At 40.6% G+C, this 25,372-nt stretch overlaps 1 protein-coding gene across 1 annotated transcript in view; it reads left to right on the top strand.

The window, feature by feature from the left end:
* The first annotated feature begins 8,010 nt into the window (after positions 1–8,010).
* Positions 8,011–25,372, top strand: part of SPRYD3 (SPRY domain containing 3) — a 30,821-nt gene continuing 13,459 nt past the window's right edge. The window contains exons 1-7 of the mRNA XM_088469153.1: positions 8,011–8,099; positions 8,583–8,718; positions 16,258–16,333; positions 21,477–21,601; positions 23,395–23,530; positions 23,662–23,850; positions 24,011–24,160. Coding sequence (XP_088325279.1) covers positions 8,591–8,718; positions 16,258–16,333; positions 21,477–21,601; positions 23,395–23,530; positions 23,662–23,850; positions 24,011–24,160 — 804 coding nt within the window. The 5' untranslated portion in view covers positions 8,011–8,099; positions 8,583–8,590. The remainder of the gene's footprint in view (positions 8,100–8,582; positions 8,719–16,257; positions 16,334–21,476; positions 21,602–23,394; positions 23,531–23,661; positions 23,851–24,010; positions 24,161–25,372) is intronic.

The raw sequence follows: 25,372 nt of genomic DNA, 5'->3' as shown, positions 1-25,372 counted from the left end.
GGTCATATCGTACTGCTGTTGTTTGTGACAAATCGGAAGGGTGAGTGCAGACATCATATGCTGAAAAAAAGATAATTACATACAAAGAGATATTGCTGACCTCTGGTGGGTGGTCCTGTTAGTGTGACCGCTGGCTCTCGGGGTTTGCTTTGACGTCCAGCTGCAATATTAGCGTGAGGAGTGGGGTGAGACAGAGGACGCCTATCGCGAAATCTTCCGTGAGAGACCTGGTGAGTGGCGGTGGACTTACACCTCTCCTGCGCACCTCCAGAACACCAGACTCAGAGCCCAATAGAAAGGGCACCTGATATCTAAATTATTTGAATAAACACAACTACGTCATAGTGCTAGAAGTTAAACGGTATTATGGATCGACATGTGGTCAAGACACCAAGAGGTCCCAGGGGACACCAGACGGGAAGGGGCAAGGGAAAAGAAGTTCCTTCGACTGCATCCCCACCCTCTCCGGCTTCCCAGACGGCAAGTCCAAGAAATAGCCCTAAGGATCCAGATTCAGATATCGGGACCAATGATGATATTGCTGGTTCCTTTACAACACATGAGATTACCAACATATTAGCTTCATTACTGGATCAAAAATTAGCTCCGTTAAAAGATTCTTTGGATTCAGCTTTGACACAATTAACACAGCATGACCAACGTATATCAGAGGCGGAACAGAGGATTTCGGACCTTGAAGATGAGATTGTTGTACTTAAAAACGATTTATCGTTCCAGGAAAAAGCAACAGCCTCCATGCAGGATAAGTTGGAAGACCTCGAAAATAGAAATAGAAGGAATAACGTACGCATAATTGGTCTCCCTGAATCTATCAAAAACACGGAGTTGATGGAGCTTGTTTCTGAATGGTTGCCTCGTTAATTAAAAAGTATGCCGGATACGGGACTATTGCTGGTGGAACGTGTCCACCGCATCGGCCCAGACAGACAAAATACCAGAAATAGACCACGACCTGTCATTATGAGAGTGTTGAATTACGCCGACAAAGCTCGATTAATGGAAGCATACAGAAAACAAACAGAGCTAAGATATCATGGAGCTAAAATACTCCTGTTTCAGGACTTTTCCTATATGGTTGCGACAAAAAGAAAAGAATTCGCTCCCATCTGCAAGAGTTTATTTGAAAGAGGACAACGCTTTGCTTTATTATATCCGGCTAAGTTGAGGATCTCCTGTGAAGGAAAAACTTACTTCTTTGATACACCACAAGCTGCAAGAAATTTTGTGGACTCTCTTCCGCCTGCCACATCGTCGCAGAGTTGTGGCTGATTGGGACACAGATGTTTCATATTCCAAGTTTTTTTTTTTTTTTTTTTTTTCCATGGGTGATTTCCATTCAGGTTTTATATATCAAATGTTCCTCTTTCTTCTCTCTAAATGCTTATTGCTAATTGAACGTAATTATTTGGTCACTGTTGTGCAATTTTTCACTATTTGCTATATTCAAGCAGTGATATTATTGTTGTGGTATTTTGGAGGGTCACCATATGGACCATTAGAAAATATCGTGCTAGTTTCTTCCCTAATTTACCAAAAATTTCTATGTAAGATGCAGTTTTTGGGTCACATGACCTTAGTTTGTCTGCATTGGTCTTATGGTACTTATACTAAATTTTTATTTTCTTTCTCACTAAACAGTTCTTATTTAATTGTTATAATAGGCGATTATTTCAATCGCAATATTGGGTTCTTAAAAAATGACAAACATATTATAGGTTATTTATACGGATGTGTACAGAGATATATTTTTCCATTCTTTTCGCTGTGGTATGGAGCTCTGGGGTATATATTTTCTTACTCCGATGCCTGCTCGCTGGGACAGGTGGGAGTCGTATTGCTATTGTACATATTTACGGTTCAGAGCCTAGGGTAGGAATAGGTTGATATGGCTATACAACCCTCCAGCTCCACAAGGGTAAAGTCAGTGCTTAAGTTTGTTTCATGGAACGTAGAGGGGTTGAACACTCCTATCAAGAGACGTAAGGTCCTTAAACATTTAAAAAATTTTAAACCAGATGTTGCATTCTTGCAAGAATCTCATTGGAATTCTAAAGACCCTAACACACTGAGAGACACATGGATAGGTGATTACAGAGCAGCTTCATTCACATCTAAAAGTAGAGGAGTTTTAATTCTTTTTCGCAAAAATATCCCATACAATATTAAAGATACATTGATAGATCCTGAGGGCAGATTTATTTTTATAAAGATATCACTACATGAATCGGTTTATACTCTGGCCACTATCTATGCCCCTACTGGCCCAAATAAGATATTTTTCACAAATGTATATACTAGATTGCAAGGTTGGATGGAAGGGGAATTGATTATGGGAGGTGACTTCAATTGTGTTATATCTCAGGGTTTAGATAGTTCCAATATACCAGGTAGAGACAGAGAGACTTTGGTGTCCCCTATACAGCTATTAATAGATTCATTACAACTATGTGACCCATGGAGATGCCAGAATCCTGTAGCTCGTGAATATACTTTTTATTCACATCCACATCACACCTTTTCACGAATTGATTTTTGGCTAGTATCTCGTTCTTTGTATCAAAAGGTAGAGTCCTCGGGGATAACATCCATAGCAGTTTCAGATCATGCCCCGATATGGTTCACTCTTTCATTACAATCCCCTATTGTTACTTCATATAACTGGAGATTTCCTGCTTATTTAAGTAAATCTAATGATTTCCGTACCCATTTGGAGGGAGCATTTTGTAATTATGCAACTGATAATACTGAACATTTGGACGATGTTAACTTGTTTTGGGCTGCCTCAAAACCAGTGCTTCGGGGACAAATTATGGAATATGTGGCCAGGAAACATAAGCTGCTAGCTTCTAAATTAGGTACAGCTACTAAACATTTAACAAAAACATATGAATCGTTCATTTTGAATGAGACACCTGAAAGTAGACAGAGATATATGGAGGCTAAAAATGAATATGATTTTTTGTGTGAAGAACAGGCCCACTATTCACATAATATTCAACGTAACAAATTCTTTCGAGGATGTAATAAATCGGGTAGATTACTGGCTAATTTAGTCAAAACTCGTAATACATCTTCACATATTCTTCAATTGCGGAACCATTCAGGTACTTATGTTAATAATTCATCTGATATTTCGGAACAGTTTCAGCAATATTATACACAACTATACAAGGCGCCTCCTGAATCGCCTGTGCGAGCTATGGTATTTTTGAAAGAGGCAGATTTACCAATATTGTCAGAGGAGGAAAGAGAATCTTTAGTAGAACCGGTAACGGAGTTGGAATTGCTACCATTAATTAAGGCATTATCTAAAGGCAAGACTCCGGGACCTGACGGTTTTGGAGCAGAATATTATCAGATTCTCTCCACTCAACTAATGCCACATCTGTTATCCCTGTTTAATGCTATTATTGAAGGGAAAGCTCCGCCAACTGGTTTTAATGAGGCTAGAATTATAGTATTGCCAAAACCTGGAAAAGACCCCTCATTAGTTCAGTCTTATAGACCTATTTCGTTACTGAACCAAGATCTAAAATTATTCACCAAATTATTGGCTCAACGACTTCAAAATATTCTTCCTAGAATACTCCACCCAGCACAAAACGGATTTGTTAAGGGTCGTACATCCGTACATAATATACGCCTATTGATAGCAGCTTTGACACGTTCTAAACAAATAAATAATAGAGAGGCTGTAATAGTCAGTTGTGATGCCGATAAGGCGTTCGATCGTGTTTCCTGGTCACATATATCGCGTATCTTACACCTTCAACAATTTGGTGAGGGATTTATTGATATATTTAGGTTACTTTACACACGTCCCACTGCCTTTCTGACAATTAATGGATTGAATTCCTCTCCTTTTTATCTATCAAGAGGCACACGCCAGGGATGCCCTTTATCCCCATTGCTTTTTGATTTGGCCTTGGATCCTTTAATACGCACATTTATTAAAAATTATTTATGGAAGGGAATTTTACTGGGGAACTGTACGATCAAAGTGTCAGCTTTTGCAGACGACCTTCTTTTATACTTTAGTGACCCAAAGAGGGCCTTTCCATCATTAATTAAAATATTAGAAGATTTCCATGATGTCTCAGGTTTTTTGGTAAATTTTACCAAGACTGAAGCTTTAGCACTATATGCCGATGCCAGACTGGGATGGGGAGATCAGTTTCCCTTTCGCTGGGCTCAAGGTCATTTAACATATTTAGGTTTAAGATTTCCAAATAAATTAGAAACTTTATACACAGCTAATATTACATTTGCTGTCCAACAGATGTTACAGGATTTTGAAAGATGGAAACATCTACCTTTATCTTTTCTGGGCAGATGTCAGTTATATAAAATGATTTCCTTTCCCAGGTTATTATATCCACTCCAGATGCTCCCTTTTCTGCTAACAAAAACTGATGTAAAAACGATTAATGGAGCCTTATCTAAATTTATTTGGGCTGGCAAGCGCCCCAGAATTTCGTTACTAAAGTTACAACAGCCATTATCACTTGGAGGGGTGAATCTGCCTTGTGCACAGGATTATGCTATAGCAGCCAATTATAGATATGTTCTAGACTGGATAGGGAATAATAGTTATTTTACATATAAGGAATTGGACCAAGCTTTTAGCCCTGAATGTAGTTTGGTCAGTTTATTACATACTCCACCCTTACATACTACCCCAGCCATAAAAATTAATCCTCTTTTGAATACTCCTTGTTCCGCCTGGCGACTCTTAAGGAAACGACTTAACCTCTCACACACAAGTTCTCTATTTAAACCAATTTTTACTGGTATTAATTTACAAGATGATATATATACAAAGGTTTTAAGGGACTGGAATCTACAGGGACTTAACTTAGTTTATCAATTTTTAGATGAAGACTGCTCTACAGTACTGTCTTTGTCTACACTTAAAGAGCGATATCCCAATACTACTTTTCCAATGTTTGCATATTTTCAAGTGAGAAGTTATGTTCTGGAGACATTGTCGCAGCTTAGTCAATTGGATAAAACTAATGTTTTGGATGCCGTACTAAGGAGTGGGAGGGGAAAAACGTGGTCTACAGCAATGCTTTATGATTATGTACGAAGACGGTTAGATCTTGCTACAATTAAAACAGGTTTAGCCAAATGGACAGATACGTTTCCAGACCTGACGCTTCAATATGTTATTACGTCCTGTACTACATTAAACAAACAATTGGTTTCTTCCTCATATGCTGAGATGTATTATAAAATATTGCACAGAGCGTATTACACACCAAAACTTAGACATTTAACAGGAGTGTCAGATAACTCTAATTGTTTTAAATGCTCAACACCAAACGCTGACATAGTGCACTGTTTGTGGTCCTGTGAGATTATTCAGAAGTTTTGGAGAGAAGTACAGTCTTTTATAAATAATATATTAAATATCCCCTTTGAAGTGTCGATGGCCTGGGCGTTATGGAACCATTATCCTACCACAATTCACCCAGAAATACTGAAAGGACAACGCTTACTATTGACTAGAGTTGCAGGAACAGCTGAAAAAAACCATCCTGTCACAATGGATAGATTCTAATTCTATTTCCCTAACACTTATGTTACCAAGATTAATGTATCTTTATCAGATGGACTGGGTAGAAAGCTCACTTGATATTGAAAATAGTGCAAAAATTTTTTTTGAGATATGGCTCCCTTATATCAACACTTTATCTACATCTATCAAAGAAAATATACGTAAAATAGTAATCTTGACCACATGGTATAATACAGAGATACTGGAGAAGGGTCATCCACCATTTTAAGGGGAAAATTATAGTGTGTATAGCTTATTATGAGGTGTGGGAGTATTTCTGTCTATTACAATCACTGTTCGATCTATATGTTGATGTATATTTGTATTACCTTCATAAGATACTAACTAATAAGTGGAGAATGTATTTGTATTATGTGATACATGTGTCCGCCTTTTCCATACTATTGTGTCATGAAACTGTTATGACTCCAAGTTATATTGAGAAATGTATTCTCTGTTTAAATTGTATAATAATAATTAAAAAAAATAAAATAAATAAATTAAAAAAAAAAAAAAAACTCACTTCTAAAAACTCTCACTTTAGTAAATTTACCCCTAGGGGTCAATCGATGTTGGGAAAGGCAGGTTATTTAGAATGTAGTAATTTGAATAAAATGAGGGGACTGGTAGAGTTAAACTCTGAATATTGCTTTGTTTAAATGTATGGAGAAACAGAAATATACACCTATTGATATAGACTTCTATGTGCCTATCGTGGGAAGTAGCGGAGATGTATGAACAAATGTTGAAATGGAAGGTCACAATCTCTATCACAAATAATGAGCAGAACCTCTTAATTATGTGTCAAGGAATGTCTAGCATTAGAAGCTATTTGCTTAACTTATGCAATGCTGCCCCCCTGCTGATAACACAAGTAATAGTTCCCAGTGCATACGTGACTTTAATCAACCTGTTAGTAACGATTAAGCATGCTCAGAAATGCAACTAAGAAATCCCTGATATGCCTAATAAATGTCAGAGTACTGTTTGACACCATTGCTGTGTGTGTGTATATTTACTCTCCGGCCGTATTAACCCTTTCCTTTCCAAATATCCTGATTACCTGTCAACTTGCCTTTTTCACTGGAAGTGACGTGGAGTGAGGGTGGGAAGTGTGGTTCCATGCCCATGAAGACCACCAAAAGAAGAAATTTGTCTGCTTGCCACACTTTGGGCATGGTGGTTCGCTTTGCTCGCCACAGGTTTATATTCCCCCTCTATGTCCACGTGGATTGTGACTAATGACGTTGGGCTAGGAAAGGCAATTGACCATCGATGTTTACCAAACATCGATAGTTGGCCACCAATGGTGGAGATCCAATCATTCTCCACCTTTGATGGCTCAGAGACCCATGTTTTTTTCCTCTCTGACACCGTGACATGAAGCATAGCTCCGTCCCCAGTGTGACCCGCGAAGCCCTGCCCCCTAATCTGTTTGGCCCATTCCCCAGGAACTACTAGAACAGGGCTGATCATCGATGTGTGAAATCATCGATGGCTTCCCTGTAGATCAGTGATTCCCAACCTCGGTCCTCAAGCACACTAACAGATGGTTTAATCAAAATATCTGAGGTACTAATTAAGCAGCCTGTGCTCAAGTATGGTTATCCTTAAAACCTGGACTGTTAGTGTGCCTTGAGGACCGTGGTTGGGAACCCCTGCTGTAGATGGTTATAGACCATTGATCTTTACCACCGATGGCCATCCCTACATTGGACAGTAACTGATGACGTCAGGGTACATCTAATGAAGGGGATATATCCGCTATCTATTACAAATGTACTGCTCTATAAACGTTGGGGGCACAAATGAGAATCACTGTTGTAGAAAGAAATAGGGTTTCCCCGGATAAGGAACTACAGTGCAATGTGGAAGGTAATCCTACCTTGAAATAGTTATTAAATGTCTAATACACGAGCATCTGCATGAGCTCTGGATAGACTAGTGGCTAGTTACAGATAGTACGAGCAATATGCACATTATAATGGTGTGACAAGTCACTGCCGGAGCATCCCACTACTAGTAACACAACCAGTCTATACATTATATTACAATATACACTGTAAACGCCACGGTCAGTTCTAGCACACGTAACATAACATACCCGAGCCTAACACATCACCATCAAGAAAGTACAACAGCTCACAACTCACAAACTTAAGGGTGAAAACAGGTATCTCTACATCTGTTCTTAAGATGTCTCTCTGGCGCGTAACGTACAATTTCTTCTGTAGCCCAAGCAATACCAGCACTAAATAAGAGAATATCACTGACAAAATGGCTCCTGCGCTGGAGACAAAAGATGACAGCACCGCTTGTCTCTCTAGACCACGCTGCGGGAAAAGTTAGCGTGTGCCCTACTGCCCGCCTTCCTAGCGAATACCGAGCTCCTCATTTGCTGTGCTAGAGGATCTTTCACAGCCAAGGACGCTGATTGGTCGAGCAGAAGGCGCACGGCGTCTGATTGGCTGTGTTGTGGAGAGTGAGGAGAAGTGACTGATGGTATCCATGGCGGAAGGTAAGAGGGCTATGATGATGTTGGCATATGTTGCCGCAGAGAGTGTGTGGGTGTGGGAGGCGCACCAGGCAGGCTTGTGACGGGGGATGATGGAGGAAATGGGTTCGGTAAGATGTGGAAGGGCTCTGTGTTAGTGAACGGATGTCCGTGATTATAAATGAGTTCTCCGGAGTGTGGAGGCTGTAATATCTATCTATCTATCTATCTATCTATCTATCTATCTATCTATCTATCTATCTATTATAACACTAAGGGCAAACTGTGTTGCATGACGTTAAACCGAGGTGGGTACCCACATCGTGCTCTGTCTGCAGGTGTTAGCAACCTTTCCCAATTCCACGCCAGCATCTGAGGGAACCTGCATTATAACAGAGAAAGGGATTCTGTGGCTTTCCAGCTGCTGTTGAACTACAAGTGTCAGCATGAAGCTCATCGGCTGGGACCGAACCTGAATTAAAAACTGCCCCCTTTGACCTTTTCCAGGCTAAGACATGGATGACCTGAACCTTCACTACCGATTCCTCAACTGGAGACGCCGTATCCGGGAGATCCGTGAGGTGCGAGCTGTGCGTTACCAGGAGAGGGCCAAGCACATTATGGTAGATGGGGATACTCTCAGGTGGGAAACAGCCCCTGGGATTTGGGGGTGATGTTCTTTCTGGACACTGCACCTGTCGCCTGTCTTCTGCAGCTGTTATAAAGGAATGAGGCGGTGTTGGCCATAGATCCAAATCTGATAATTGCTTTTAAGCTGAATTTTGGAAATGGTAGAATCCAATTCATGCCGTGGTCAATGCCATTTTTTTCCTTTCCACCAGTAAATAAATGCCCCCGAGAGGGTATTACCTGCCTATGATCACTTCAGATACTGTTTATCATGACATTTTTATTTATTTTATTAAATATTTAGTGCTTACTTGAGTGCATACTGTTATTGTTATGCTAAGGATTACTGTGCTACTTCCTTGTTACCATACAAAGGATGTATTTTCAATAGGTGGTTAGTCAGAATAGAAAAATGTAAAATCTGGGTAGGAACGTAATATTATTCTGTGGTGTGACTGTCACCAGTGACTCAGCCTTTTTAGAATTGTACACGTTATCAGCCTGGGGGCGTTTTATTGGAGCTGAAAGGCCAACTATTGCTTGTGGCACATTATATAATACCTGTGATAAAAACAAAAACCAAAAGTGCACCTTACCTGTGTCATTTGAATATTTCGTTTTTTCCACATTCAATATAGTGTTTATTTTTGGTACTTATATTTAAATTTCTATATTCTTTTTCTGTATTCTGAGCCATTGTTCTGATATTACATTTGCTTGTTGCCATCTGTGATCATATTACCTTTTTAGAAAATGTTCATGTTTAATGCTAGAAGTTGTGGAACTTTGCCAAATGCCAGCGTGTAACACGTCCCAAGCATAAAACCTCATTTTACATTGCAGTATTTGAAACGAACCATTAGGTGATAAAATAATCCCCTGAATAATGGTAAAATTTGAAATATATAGCAACAAGTGACTTGTATTGGGACCAGTATTTCAGCAATGCCGGACCACCTGTAAGTGAAAATAATGAAAAGCTTATTTATTAAAAACTCTGATCTTTCTTTCAATTTCAACCAAGGACATGGGAATAACGCCTACTTTAACTTTCCAATTTTGAAGGACATACTGTATGGATTTTCATCTCCTCTCCCCATATTGCTGTGATTCATCTTCCACATCAACCACTCAATTCCTTGAGCATTTCTCAGCCAGGCTTCCCCATTTTGTTATTTTGTGACATCTTTGTAATTTTCTTGGGTGAGGGCAACCTCTCAATTGATTCTCCATCTGCCTCCAAACTACACTGTACCTTCATCTGTTGGCTTCTCCTGTGGGGATTGATTCTTCTTATTGTGATGGCTGGTGCCTTGTTTAATCCTCTACTGCCGGCATATCGGGCAGTCGGGCAGCAGATCGCTCCGTGTGTGGGGACCGCCGGCCATCGGATCAGCCCTCGCGTTGCAAGGTGCATATCGCACCGTTATGGGGGCCTTAAGAATGATGAATCTCTGCTAAACCTAATCTGTTTATTTGCTACTAGTTTTCTCTGATCTCTCTCTGCTGCATTTGACACTTAGGGCCTGATTCAGAGTTGGGAATAGAGTGAGTTATCTCTCTAAACTGTGAACCTGAACAAAGCATATTGCAATGCAAGGGGTGTAAGTACATAAATTTTTTTACATGTGGGGTAAATACTGGCTGCTTTTGCATGTAGTCCACAAATACTGAACTAATTTATTATTACTCTACAATTTAGATGTCAGTTTGGAAACACTCCTCCCAAATCGAAATCTCTCTGCACATTTAAATCTGCCCCACCTGCAGTGCAGCATGGTTTCACCAAGATGATCAGTTGAGAGAGATATCTCTCTCTATTCCCAAGTCTGCATCAGGCCCTTAGTCACTAAATCCTTATGCAAATTCCCTAGGTCTTCAGGAGGGTGTAGTAAGTATTATCGCCGGACGCATGTCCGCCAGTTGAAATCCCCACAGCGGCATCCCGGCAAGGGTGAAAATCCTGATCGTCCCTAAGGTATCGATTACCTAATTCCCCCCCCCCCTCCGTAACCCTAACCCTCCCTTAGGGGTGCCTGACCCTAACGTCCCCTCCTCACTTCGATCGGGATGCCGGGCGTCGGTCTTCCGGCGTCTGGTTAATGACAGGCGTCTACATTTAGACGCCTGTCATTAGTACCACGCCGGAATTAGAACGTCTGGAAGCCAGCGGTCGGGATTTAGACCGTTTGCTTCCAAACTACATCCCCTTCAGGATATTGGCCTTTCCTGCTTTCTATCACTCCTGCAGTGATCATTACTAAGGATGAATCTTCTCTCCGCTTCCTCGCTCAGTTGGAGCGCCACAAGGTTCAGTCCTAGACCTTACGTTTTTCTTTATAACACTTCTATTGGGAAAACTGACTAGCTAGTTTGCGTTTCTTTAGGACATTATGTGGACAAACCTACAAATGTACCCTCTAGATCTTTCACTATTTGTGTTGGTCCATATTGCTGAAGGTATTTTTGCTACTACATCTTGAATGTTCTCATTCTCTGTCTTTCAAATGTGACCAATTAATCTTTTCACCAGCCAATAGAAAGGAAGTTTATTGGTGCATTCACCTTTTTAATATAAAGATAATTACTGTCACAATCGCACCAGTATGTAAATCTAACAGGATGTAAATAATGCACTTGATGCAAGGTAAATTAATAAATAGGTGACTTATTAACTTTTGAACTTAATACTGGGTCAAGGTAAATATGTGATGCTCTAAAAAAGACAGACATATATGCACACAACACAATACACAAAGAGAGAAAAGAAAATAGTAAAAAATAAAAATAAAAACCCTAACAAAAATATATAGAAAAGTGTCCAGGGGGTGTCTGTGAATCCTCCAAATGTAAAAGTCAATACAATCACATATGATGTAAGGTAATGCAGCCTTTGGGGTGTTGTACATACCGTTGGTGTGTTCTTATCCCTCTTTAAAGCAATATATTCCCTCATACAGCTCTACCCAACGAGCCCTCGGATTGTGCCTGCTAGCAGTGATTATGTGGCACCTAAATCCGCGCTTTCCACGTGGATATAATCCATCAACAGTTGATGCTGATGAGGCGTCCTACGTCCACGATCTTGTATTGGCAGGAGAGGTGCTGTTGCTGTGGTAGTTTCCGCCTTACCATGCATTGTGTTAATTGCGTTCAGGTTTACCAACGTGTTTTACCGTGTTCTCAAAGCCTTTTTCAAGGTCTCGGGTGTGTGATTGCATTGAACTTTTACATTTGGAGGATCCAGTGAGTTCCTCGGACACTCCCTGGACACTTTTTGAGCTACATTTTCTCAAACTACTACCAAAGCTACTAATGTTCACAAACTTATAGTAAAAATTTGTGTAGCGTGTCAGGAAGGACTAATAATATCATTACAATAAGTATCACATTTGCTGCACAGGTGAATGCAAGGTATTATTATCTGGTATCAGTCACTGACCGGAAGGCCATTGAGGATAGGAATATATTTCCACAATCGCATCCTGTTCTCAGATATCTTCACTTCCAATAATCTCATCAAACTTGCACATATGTTCTGTAAAATTTGTCAGTAGCTCATTGATCTAAACCATCTTGGGTTTTAGGTTTATGCCAATACTACTGCACATGTAGAGATATTGGGCCCAATTCAGAGGTGGAAACTATTGTAGCTGTGGCTGCCTCTTTTGACACAACGCAACTGCGTCTTTATGCTAATGCTGCAGCCGATAGGATTCATACAGACCCCCATCGGCTGTGATGCTAATATGCAGCTGTGCGCATTAAAACTTGTCAATCAAATCGGTTGCACCAATGAAGATTGTATCAGAGGTATGGCAGGTGCTATGTCTAGTTCTGCCGCTTTCAGTGCTCACCTTAGGGTCACATGCGCAGTGCGACACTGACGTATGCTCGGGCTGAAAACATTGTCCTCTTGCCTGCGGCATAGACAGTGCGTATCGCTGGTTCAGGCTTACTGTGTGATTGAATGCTACGGAAATGTTAGCAATCTTTAGTACTAAGGGAGATTTTCTTTTCAATCATTAAACTGGACATGTCATTATAAACTCCCAATAATTTCTGCTGAGAATGAAATCTTTTGCTATGAAATACATGGCAGTTTGCTCATCTTTGCGAGTATACTGAAATGTGTGATGCACTTCAATGAAAATGTCTGTGCGGTGAACAACTAAATTATTTTTATAATATATATCAGTTTGGTGCTTCTAGAAAAGCATGATACATGATTTTGTTTTTTAGATTTTCTGTAAACCTAATATACTGTTCTCTCAACTTCACCTCTTTGTTCTCACATCTGTGTGTGCTATTTGCTCACTTTTTATTTTACTGTCAAATTCAGGACGATGTCTGCATTGAACACACTCATTGTGTTTTAAAGGACCAATAAATAGTCATAATGTGCGTCTCATGTCTCGCACCATAAGGCACACAGACAACCAGTGAGTGATGACACATCTGTAATAAGACCATACAATGAAGACTGATTGGAATGTATGGGAATAGAGTGGGGGAATGGAAGTCTCGCACCTGGCGCAGTGGAAATATGCAGAAACTACTTCCTTTGTGGGAATATACTATTTTTTTTTTTCCCCTTTTCTTCAACTTTTTAGACCATTTCCCAGAAGTCAATTGTGACTGTGCAGCTGTAGATGAAAGGTACCAACAGTAGGCTACCCTTTGCTATAGTTAATACATCCATCTGAGAGGGTATAACACATCGCCAGATTAGGGGCATATACAATTGCGGGCAGGCTTTAAGAAGAAAAAAAAGGCGCAGGGTTTTCCCTGCAGCTTCGGGGTTTTGTTACTAAATTAGGAGACGGATAATGAGACGCTATAGAAATCACAGCGGCTTTTTTTTTTTTTTTCTCTCTCAAATCATTAATTTTAGGAAAAATCAGTGGGGCTTGGTCTGGAACCCCTGCGGAAAGCCCTATGAGGACTTATTAAGCAACTGGAAGTTTCCAATGAGCTTAATTAGTTCTTAATTACTCACCTTCCGAAGCTGTGTCTTCTGCATCCAGCGTGTGTGGACCGCCCCGCCGTGTGTGTGTATGTGTTAAGCCAGAACTACATCTCCCAGCAGCCCCTGCTCCTCCCAGCAGCCCCCTTCCCAGTGACAAGATGGAGGAGAGGCCACAGGGAGCTGCGGAGACAACTGGTATACTGCTGGTATCAGGAGCCTGCATATCCGCGGTAATCCAAAGTTGAGTGCAATGTTCTTTAACTCGCTAAACATCACCCCCAATTGGATATGCGCCTTAATGTTCTCAAAAACATTGACTTTAGACTCTCAAATATCATATACAGTGAGATGCCTCCTGCATTGCACCGCTGTGTTTAATCTTTTTGATCTGAGACAATACTGCACTGATTCTCATTTCACAAGCGTCCACAAACTGAGCCAGCAATTGTACAACTCACAATGTAGTTTTTACTTTGCATTAAGCCACAGCACAGTTTGGGACCAATGCAGAATTCAAGTCGGGCGGAATTACACCCACATTGCCTGCATGGAACTAGATGTGGATATTGACCTGTATACAGAGTCACATCAATGTAACTGCACCACCCAAATCCATATGCTTGGTTTCATGGCCATCGTCATTTGCTGTGCGCACCAGCCTTATACTTGTGCAAGAGATCCATCTGAAAACAGCTGTAAGTGGAGATGTAACTGAGCTGCACATAACTCTGAATTGCCTGTAGATGCATAGGCTCAGCTCTGGCACGATATGTGCATGTTCTCTGCATCAGCCTCTTTACCAGGTTTGTTATGACAGCTGGAATGACAACAAACACAGACTGGTAGCGATCATTTCCCAACCGCATTTTCCAGTATACACGATCTATATCAGTCAGATTATTAAGGGTCTTATTATGTGGCTACAATATCAGAACTAACAGTTGCTACATTCATTTGGGTAGTAGGAGGAATAGCTGCGGCCGCTGGTATCTGAACCTTTCTTACACAGATTGAGACTCCGTCCACACAGATGTACAAGCCCCAGCGGTCAGTGTGCTTTTTGTCACTTCTGGTTGTTGTAGCAGGCTATTTGGCGCGAATTGAGCCACAGTGTATGAGGACACAATTACCATCTGACTGGATTACAAGATGAGACCCCTTGAATTCTGGTTTTGATGCACGTACTGATGCTAATGCAGAGTTGTACGCGAATCTGTTTTTGTGGCCAAGGCCTTGTAAATGTTCGCACCGCACATGCAGCAGCGCGTACACAACCGGGAGCAACTACGGTGGATGCTGCATTTGCACCTTAATGGTTGGCACTAGGTAGCAATAGGACGTTCACATGTAGACTGATCTGCGGGCATGTAGGCGGCATTGGGGACTATGCAGAGTTTTGACACAGAACTGTCTGATGTCAGGCTGATCACTTGCACCAGGTACAGGGCTGGTGTAAGTATGTGCTAACAGTGATGATTGCTACTTCTACAAGCGGATGGATAGATATGTACAACTCCTGTATAGCACATTTAGGTGGTTGTGTGTGTGTGTCTATCAGCCATCACTTATTGTACCATGTTTTGTAGTGGCCAAGAAAGTCTTACTAGGACATTATAATCAGTCCCTGATTTTAAATGACTGTCCCACTTTTCTCCTGAATAAATACTAATCCTAACAGTAATTATTTTACCTGAAAAATATTCAAGGGATGTTCCACCTTCTGATTACCTTCATTATTGGTTTGCACATGGCCTAGTGAAGGGCTTTCTTTTTTGGGCATTTTTGTTTTTTTTTTCCTTTTATTTTAGTCGGGCCTGTAAATAAACATTGTTCTGTATGATGTTATAACGAAAGTGGAAAGCCCCACAGAGCTGTGTTATATACCAAGTCCAGGACAATTCATCGAGGAAACTGAGTGTCAGTTGCTCTTAATGTTGTGTCGTATCCACAAGCCCAATCTGTGTTGTGGGTTTTATTCTGAAATTACCCTTCGATATAACTATTACTTTTAGTTATTTCTAAGGATTGTGGATTAAGTTTTCAGAAATGAAATCTGATTGCTATATTTGGATGTGCGATAATAACATTTATCTTCTTGGTGACATTCGCTGCATTTCACGTATCCAGTATGTGCATGAAATATATTGTTGTTTGTGAGGAGAATGGAACTTTGGCCTGGAGCTTCTGGCCCATCGCTCCGCTCCTATCTCTTGACTTGATTAATAGCGTGTGGAACATTTCCTCTAAGGCTTCCTCAGTTCTGGAGATGAAAACATGGTAAATTCAGCTTCAATGTTTTAGCAAATGCCCAGGAAAAATGAAGTTCTTTTTGAGATGTCACATCACATTACATTTGCAGACCGTTTCCATAATTAATGAGTCCTAGGCGTAAGACATCTTGTCCAGCATTTGGAAGCAGGTCCCTTAGGTACGTCTAAAATATCCTCTTTTTCATCTATTCCCACTGATACCAATTATATTGTATTTCTGATCAGCGCGGGAAGTACTACCTAAGCAGGAGCGAGCTCCGTGCCGGGTGAACGGATGAACAGTGCAGTCATAGCTCACCTCTTTTCTCCACAGCTATCACGGGAACTCAGGGGAAGTTGGCTGCTACGTAGCTCCACGACCACTAAGTAAAGACAATAACTACTTTGAGGTGAGTCTTTCACTCTGTCTGACAAACCGCAAGTTTAATGGATGTTTACTGTGATTGTGTGGTCGTATGTCTGACTGTGGGGAATTTACTCCTGTAAATGCTAATGTATCCCTGTGAGGAATCCATTTTACTGTTCTCCTAACATAAAAGGCAAATCTTACTGTCATCAGCTTCCAGTGGTGCCTGAAGTACAGTAATATAGCTGTTTTATTTATTGTCCTCTCCAGTGCTGTAACAATGTGACAGGGCTGTAGTCACTGATGATGGTTTCCACACCTAAGTCTGCCAGTGTTATTATGCTTACAGTCATGTCAGAAAGCGGGTAAATGTATTATTTATAAGGCCAGAATATTGCTTCAAATGTAAAACCTATGTGATGTAAGCAACGAGACTGTCCAACTGCAGTAACATGGCAAAATGAACACCCTGAGCACATGCGTTTGAAATCTCTAAGGTGACCGTTATTGTTGCTGCATTAGAATAAAAATATACAGTATATTAAAACAACATCAAGTCTAATATGACTACACCATAGCCGTTGTCCTAAAATGTCAAACCTATCCTATTTGTAAAACTGCCTGTTATATTAAATTGACATTATGGTATAATAATAATAGATCCCAAAATCCTATTCAAAGTAGGCCAAAGACTCTCCCCTGGATATTAAGTCAATATAATAGTCTGCACCTCTAAAACAGTATATACAAAAGTCTCGTCCTCTTCAGTTGAAATATTGAATTTACATCACACTGGTATTGTTACATAAAGTACTTGTTCATGCGCTCTGATAACAGGGATTGGGATATCGATTGATTTGTTCATAATGATGATATGCTCACTAGACAATGGAAAACAATGTGGGTAATGAAACACAAGGCACGGTTTTTGCAGTACGGATCAAACTAACATATGTCCACATGGATGGCCCTTAAGCTGGTGCACTGGTGAGCATACTATTTGAATTGTACCAAGAGTGTGATTCTATAGAAGTTTGGATTTAAACTTTTGTAGGTAAGTTATATTGAGGTGACAGAAGATGGCAGTTAAGATTAGGGTAATTAGGAGATTTGATATACACTGAAAAAAAAATTATTTTTTTTGGTGGAACAATTTAATACTTTGAAAGTTTGAATTTGATGTAATATGACAGGTTAGTGTGTGCTAGTATGTAATGCTGCACACAGAGATAAATATTTTGACAAAAGCACATAGCTATCGGATCCGTTTACAGTTTGAGCAGTCATGTGGGTGGCCAAATTAGGCAATCAGACCAGTCAAGTCACATGAGGTTACGGTCATTTGGTTGACAGCTGTCATCAGGTGGATGGACTTTTGAACATTCCCATTGTTTTGGAGGCACATGTGCCAGTGTAAGGATTTGCAGAGTTGTGCAGCAGACATGGAATGTAATTTATGAGCAATTGGGATCGGATATATTTTGTATAAGGGGATGGGTGAAAATGCCAGAAGTAGAGACGCCAAAGGAGCAATTAGAAAAGTAATAATGATCCAGGAGAGAACAGTGCTGTAAATTCCAACTTGGTTAAGGTTGTACAGGATAAGAAGGTGGTCTGATGTGTGGTGAGGAGATCAAGGAGGATCAGTAGGGAGAAGTGATCTTTTGATTTCATGGTGAGCAGATATTGTGGGTGCGCCTGATTGCAGAGGGCTAAAGAGGGAGTGAGCCATGAGACAGAGAATAAAATGGTTACACAAGCCTTTCAAGTACAGGTTGAGTCTCCCATATCCAAAATGTTTGGGAACAGGGCTATTTTGGATATTGGAATATTCCGTATTTTGGAATAGTTGCGTATCATAATGATATATATTGGGAATGGGACCCAGATCTAAACGCAGAATGCATTTATGTGTTATATACACCTTATACACACAGCCTGCAGGTCATTTTATACAATATTTTCAATAATTTTGTGGCTCAAACAAAGTTTGTGCACATACGTGAAATATGTTTGTTTCATATACACTTTATACACTCAGCTTGAAGGCAATTTTATACAATATTTTTAATAATTTTGTGCATTAAACAAAGTTTGTGTACATTAAACAATCAAAAACCAAAGGTTTTACTATCTCAAGGCCCCCATACATCAGAGATGGATTGCAGCAATTGTGCAATTTGCAATCGATTGAAAAGGGGAAAGATTTTTATACACAATCAATTGCAGAATTGCCACAGTCGATTGTGTATAAAAATCTTTCCCTTTTTCAATCGACACTGGCAATTCTGCAATTGATTGTGTATAAAAATCTTTCCCCTTTTCAATCGATTGCAAATTACACAATTGCTGCAATCCATCTCTGATGTATGGGGGCCTTTAGTCATGGGGGAAAAAAAAAATCTGTATTTTGGAATATTTGGATATGGGAGACTTAACCTGTATGTGTTTGAGGCCTAATTTGCCTGATTATGTTCCTAGAAGTGCAGGTGTGTATTTTGAGCTCTAGATAATGGGTGGGGATTGTCTATGTTAGTATTGGTTCTTTCTGGCTTTCAGCCTCAATAAAAGTACAAAGTACTTAATTGGTTAAAATGTTTTCCCTGCCTAACTGTTGAGACTCATATTGGGAGAAAATAAAATCACCTTGAAACATGATCATAATATCACACCGAAAGACCATCTACATGAAGTAGGTGTGACTAATCGCATATACACTGAGTGGCCAAAGTATTATGACAACCGGGTTAGTACTTTGTTAGGTCACCTTTTGCCGTTAATACTGCTTGAATTCTTCTAGATTTTAAAAAGTAATGGATTGCGCTAACCTTATTCTGTATATTGACAAATATGTTGAGCTAGGCTTGTGCATAAAGAGATATTCACAATTTATTCAGAACTAAGCAAGTTATATACATATAGATAAACAACACTTATAAAATCATGTAGAAGTGCCCATGAGTCCTCAGAACACAATGTATCTGATAGAATTCTCTTCATAAACCAGAGAAATGGTTTCTCTATGTGCACAGTATATCTGCAGTTTTGACACTTCAGAAATAAAAACTGTGAATACAACCACATATTTAGCAGATCTCTCTGATCATTCAGCAGTAGTAGACTTCAGACAAAATATGAATGTCCCCTAGAGTCCATAGTTTATAACAGAAGACAACGCTTCATATGAGAAATACGTCCACAGTGGACTTCAATTATAAATAACAAGCAGTCCAAGGACCATAATACAGCTTTTACAGGTTGTCCTCTCTCCTATAGATTAATGGTCTGAATGAACCACCTCCAGATTACTCGCCACTCTCTCTCCCTTTTGTTATTTGTTTTATGTAGCGATATTGATCAGCGTGATTAATAGCCGGTCAACAGAGCAGGACATCCAGCATATAAATAGCTGTGGTGTAGGTCAGAATCGGGATATCCAGCAAGTATAGTCGGGGTTTTTAATCAGCGGGTCCGTCCGCTGTTGGCCGAGGTAAATGCAATTCAAAAACCAAGGGTCTGTGTCCCGGCATATGACCAGCTGTTATCTAAACGCATCAGTGAGAGATTCAGCTTGTATCCAGAAGTTGCGGGTAGGAGCTAGTTGGAGTCTTATCCAGCAGCTATCCGACGGTGCTGGGGTGCTCATTGTTGGTTGTAAACACTGTGTAGGGATTAACAGATTACCCATGTTCCTAGGAACGTAAAATCTATTTAACATTTTGGCATCTAAATACATCCAGCTAAAAATGCGGCTGTTATGGGACGGTCATCCTAATAGTGAATACTTTAGTCCCAGCTGCTGGGTGCTATGCTATGCTCCTGCGAGTGGGTGCTTCTCACATGCTGGACCCACCCACGAAGAGGTGCAGCAATGCCCAACATGCTGTGGCCACACCCCCTCCAGGAGGGACCCCCAGGATGTTGCTGTGCCTGGGACTAGGATTTCTCTTGGCAGCCCTGGAGGGTACCGGCAGAGACCAGAGACAGAGGGGCTTAGTGGTGGGGTAGCAAGACCATGGAGGGAGAGAGATGGAGGAACAGGAAAGGTGGATGAGAGTAGAGTTGGAAGGGAGACTGATTAGAGGAAAAAGGGGGAACAGCAAGTGGAGGAGACAAGATGGGGGGGGAATGGAGGATTCTGTAGACACTGAATAAGGTTGAAGTAAAGGTCTTCATGCTGTGGATGAGGTAATAAGTGAGATGAAAACGAGTGGAGGCTGCGTGATTATAGAGACAGTGTAGATAAATGTTCAAAAATACAGGTAAAAACAGTGATGCTAATGTATGAGCACAGCTTCATAAGTGAAATATAAAGAGAAGTATGTGAGTAGTGGGTACAGTAATTAGTTATTAAAACAAAGTATGTTTAAAGTAGATAGATGTGATGCAATACAAACAGGATTTTCAGTAATATGAAGGCAAAAGTGACATTGTACAGAGCTAGTGTTTTGAACAACAAGAGTAATCCCTAAGAGCAGCACACAGATAGGGAAGTACTTGCAATGTCCAAGCCGGGAGAGCAGTAAAGATGCGTACACACTGAGCGATTGCACGATTACGACTTTGTAATCATGCAATCGTTCAGTAATAGTGCACCAATCGTGCACTATAATGACTGAAATGACCAGCGATGCGCGCTCCCGCTAGTCGTTCCCGACATTGTCCATCGCCTGAACATTCAGCCCAATCTGTCGTTTTACGATAGATTGACCATGTTCTAGAATGATGGAGAGTGCCTACATTGATCGACTGATCGTTCAGTGTAGGCACTACAGGGGATCAGGAACGACTTAACGATTACAATGTCATAATCGTACAGTCTTTCCTAATCGCACCTTCAGGAGTTTCCTGGATATGCATACAGCAGGTGTTAGTGATGGTGAATTAGCGAATTCACATAAGAATGTTTGATATATTGTGAGGATATGTTGTCTCCATATCCTCACTCGTCAGGCCACATGACCCATTTTTTATCTTTTACTGTCCAATTCCTGAGTTCCTGAGCAAACTAGAGGCGTTTCACCCTGCAGATAGTAATGTCTCATTCATGTGCACTTAGCAAAACGAAGGTATATTATATAAACTAAGGTATATTCTATTTTTAAGGTATTTCACAGAAGGTGTTTGTGCACGATGTGTAATCTGTGTGTTATGGTGTTAAATACTGACTGTCAATGTCGCTGTAGGTGTCTATTGTGGATCGTGGTGTGCGAGGGACAATTGCTGTGGGATTAGTTCCACAATATTACAGTCTGGATCATCAGCCAGGGTGGCTGCCGGATTCCGTGGCTTACCACGCGGATGATGGCAAGTAAGTCATAGATGTATTGACTAGAAAGGAGAAAAGATGAAAAATGCTAATTAGTGGTTTAGAAAGCATCTGCAGTAAACAATCCTGTGCTCCGTATGTTTCATTCCTGCTTGATAAAATAAGTTTCTGCTAGAAGAATAGAATTGCAGGAATAGTCTATTTAGAGGTGGGTTGAAAGCGTAGATAACACCATACACACATATTGCCAGGTGGAGGTACTGTACTAGCCAGTAGGTTAGTAGCGTAGGCTAAATTGTAAGTCCCCGTAGCTATGTTTAGTGTATAAATGTATATATAAAAAATGAATAATCTGTAAGAATTATATAATATTTATCTACAGTTGTCCCCTTCTGTTCACTTTAAGTGTACAAAGAAGTAATGTGGGAGGAAGCTGCTGCCCCTTAGTTGCAATATAAAGCGTCCAGGAAAACTTCCTGTCTTTCATTTCTCGTGAACAATGGGGGGGGAAGCTGGCTGGTTATTTTCATATCTTACTAAAATAAACCATTACAAATTGTTATTTTAAGTCCTTCGGAATTAATAATTTTTTTTTTTTAAACCCTTCCACAGTAGAACACCGTTTTTGGCCTGTGTATAAAACTAGTGTTCTATAGAGGAGCACTGTACTAGTAATGCTCTTTTACTGATCCATCTGAGCAATACATTATATTCACGAGAATATAGAGCAAGGGTTAAACCAGCAATCTCAATACACAGACCACAGTCTCTATAGTTGAACCTCGTAATTCCCTTATTGTTGACTTTATGGGGCTGAATGAGGTCTTTACACGGAAGCCTAGTTCTGTATATGCACTGTGTAGTGAAGTGGGTGATTGTTCTTTTACATTTGGAATGCCACTGAATTAGGTCACGGGCATGTAATCAAACATGGTTTGTACACCGTACAGTTACATTGGTGCTTGTTGCTTATGCCTCCCTAAACCAGTTGGCACATTTACCAGAAGATACGGTTATCTTTCCCAATTCTGATATAACCTCTAACACAGCATGGACTACCCAGGATATGAATGCTAAAATGCCGTTTTTTTATACAGTGATGTCCCTTTATGATGCCACCCCCACTTACCACCAGGTATTTTTTTTGTCACAGACTTGCATTAAACTGTATTAATTCCATTATATGTGACTTTTAATAACACCACTCTCACTATAACACCGTAGTCCTACATTAGGAAACAATGCATTTGCTTTGCCTTTTTATTGGTTAACGGCATACAAAACTGAAAATGTTCCTTTACTTAATGGAAAAGTCCACCAGTCATTTTTCTAAGAGGTTACACATGCAAAATATGAATTTGCCACGCTTGGCTGTGTAAGCTATGATTCCTCAATAGACTGGACCTACATCTTATCCAATCTGGTATTATACTATTTATACAAGTGTCTGTTGTGCAGAATGCTAGACCATTGTGATGCTTAGTACTAGAAGTGCTGGAGCTCCTGTCCCAAGCACCAATAACTAGAAACCGGTATCTGCGCTATCCATTCCAGCAATACAAAGATAAAATAATATACAGAACTTTTTCAGTGTGGTCTACAAGCTGTATGTACAAGGCATTTGTTCAGCTTGCAGGATGGGATCTTTAATTCCCGTTAGAGAGGCAGCTCCTATGTCTGCTTGTCCTATTCCTATCAGGGCTAGAGTTCATGGAATAAATATTTATTAATTAGAAGGCATTTACCTAGTTGTAGGCAGGTTTCACCTCTTCCAGGTTGGGCTAGAAGTATCCACCAGAACTGGAGAGACTACCTGACCGGTAATTCTCTTTCAGGCTGTATAATGGGCGAGCAAAGGGACGGCAGTTCGGTACAAAGTGCAGTTCAGGAGATCGGATTGGTTGTGGCATAGAACCCAGCTCTTTCCATGTGCAGACTGCTCAGATATTCTTCACCAAGAACGGTAAACGGGTAAGAAAGAAGCCTCTTTGTTTCTATATAGTTTTTTTTTTCTTTTAGTCTCTGATTTTTAGGCATGCAGTGGTGAGCCTGCAGTATTATGGAAGCTCTGCAAGTAAATATCTGTCTGTTTCTTGCTGCAGGTCGGTAGTACTGTGATGCCCTTATCTCCTGATGGTCTTTTCCCTGCAGTGGGGATGCACTCTCTAGGGGAGGAAGTACGCCTTCATTTAAATGCAGAGCTCAGTAACGAGGATGATGACAGCATAATGATGGTGGACAGCTACGAGGATGAGTGGGGGAGACTACATGACGTCAGAGTGTCTGGCACGGTAAGAGAGATGAGTGGTTAGTTGCATCAACTAAAGTTTTCTATCGCTGCTAAGGAGACTTCTACAGGCAATGTTTCCTCAAGTAATAACAGATGCATTAGTAACAGCATCGGTCATGTCAGCTACCAATCTCTCTCTCTCTCTCTCTCTCTCTCTCTAGCTCCTAGAGTACGTTGGGAAGGGTAAAAGTATAATAGATGTGGGATTAGCACAAGCTCGTCGCTCCCTCAGCACTCGGAGCCATTACTTTGAGGTGGAAATTGTGGACCCTGGGGAGAAATGCTATATAGCTTTAGGACTGGCTAGAAGGGTAAGAATGTATATGTATTATGTTTACATTTAATTTCCAGTCTGTGTGTGCTTTTTGTTTTTATTTATTATCTTATTGAAAAGTAGTTGTGATTTATATTATTTATAATTCTAAAGCTGGGTACACACCTAAACATCGGGCTGATGCAATGTAGCGATATATTGTGCCTGTGTACACACTACACGATATATCGTTACAGTATTAGTTTAGCATCGTCCCATTTGATGCAACCACACAATTCATCAAACTATACCAGGACCGGCCAACCTGCGGCTCTCCAGCTGTTGTGAAACTACAAGTCCCAGCATACCCTCCCACTGATCAGCTGGTAAAGCATGCTGGTACTTGGAGAGCCACAGGTTGGTCAGGCCTGCACTATGTGATGGTGGTTGCGATCCATTGTGGATCGCAAGATTGGCAAATAAATTGTATAGTGTGTACCCAGCTTATATATTGTTGTTTGATAACCTACTGTCCTGCGTGCATACAGCCCACCTCCACTGGCTTTAACTGTTTCAACTTGGGAAGACTACTTAGTTTGTAAATTATTTCTTCACGAAATGTACTACATGGAGTTGCCCCTCTGCTTTTTAAACCCTGGTTCTCTCAGCACTTGTGGTGTGTTTGTTCATACTGGCAGAAGCAGGCATGGCAAAATGCAGTGTGACCTACCATTTATGGTCAAACTCTTCTATACAAGGCTTGGACAATAGACTGTGAATGGAGTCATGGGCCAATGAATGCCATGTGCACCGCTGAGTGAGGTGCATGACGGACAGCTGGGAAGATGGTTCTATCATTAAAATATATATTGCCCAGGGATAAACCTAGTTTATTATTAGTTATGCTTTAGGAGGCCCCCTCTGTCTCCTGATTGACAATGTTTTAGATAGTTTAGAGAAGGAGCAATGTTATCCTTGAAGGATTTCTCATCACAGCTGTGCAGCCAGCAGGGCCCTTATGCAGGCGTAGCAGACCTAGACGTTGCTAAAAGCAGCAATGACAGGGTACAATGTTTTTGAATGTACAGTAAGTTACATAAACAAATCTAGGCCCTCATTCAGAGCCACTCGCTATTTGCGGTCGTTCGTTCTAAAACTAGGGGTGGCTATTCAAATGAACCGTTCGCTGTTTGCGGTCTGTTCACACCTCTATGTCTGAACGAGCGAACAAAACTTGCGTTCGTTTTTTGGAAAAATACGCCCCCTGGCC

Source organism: Taudactylus pleione, unplaced genomic scaffold, assembly GCF_031769625.1.
Source record: "Taudactylus pleione unplaced genomic scaffold, aTauple2 ptg000089l, whole genome shotgun sequence".
Taxonomy (NCBI): domain Eukaryota; kingdom Metazoa; phylum Chordata; class Amphibia; order Anura; family Myobatrachidae; genus Taudactylus; species Taudactylus pleione.
The sequence above is the reverse complement of the archived record's forward strand: the minus strand, read 5'-3'. Positions and strand labels throughout refer to the sequence as shown.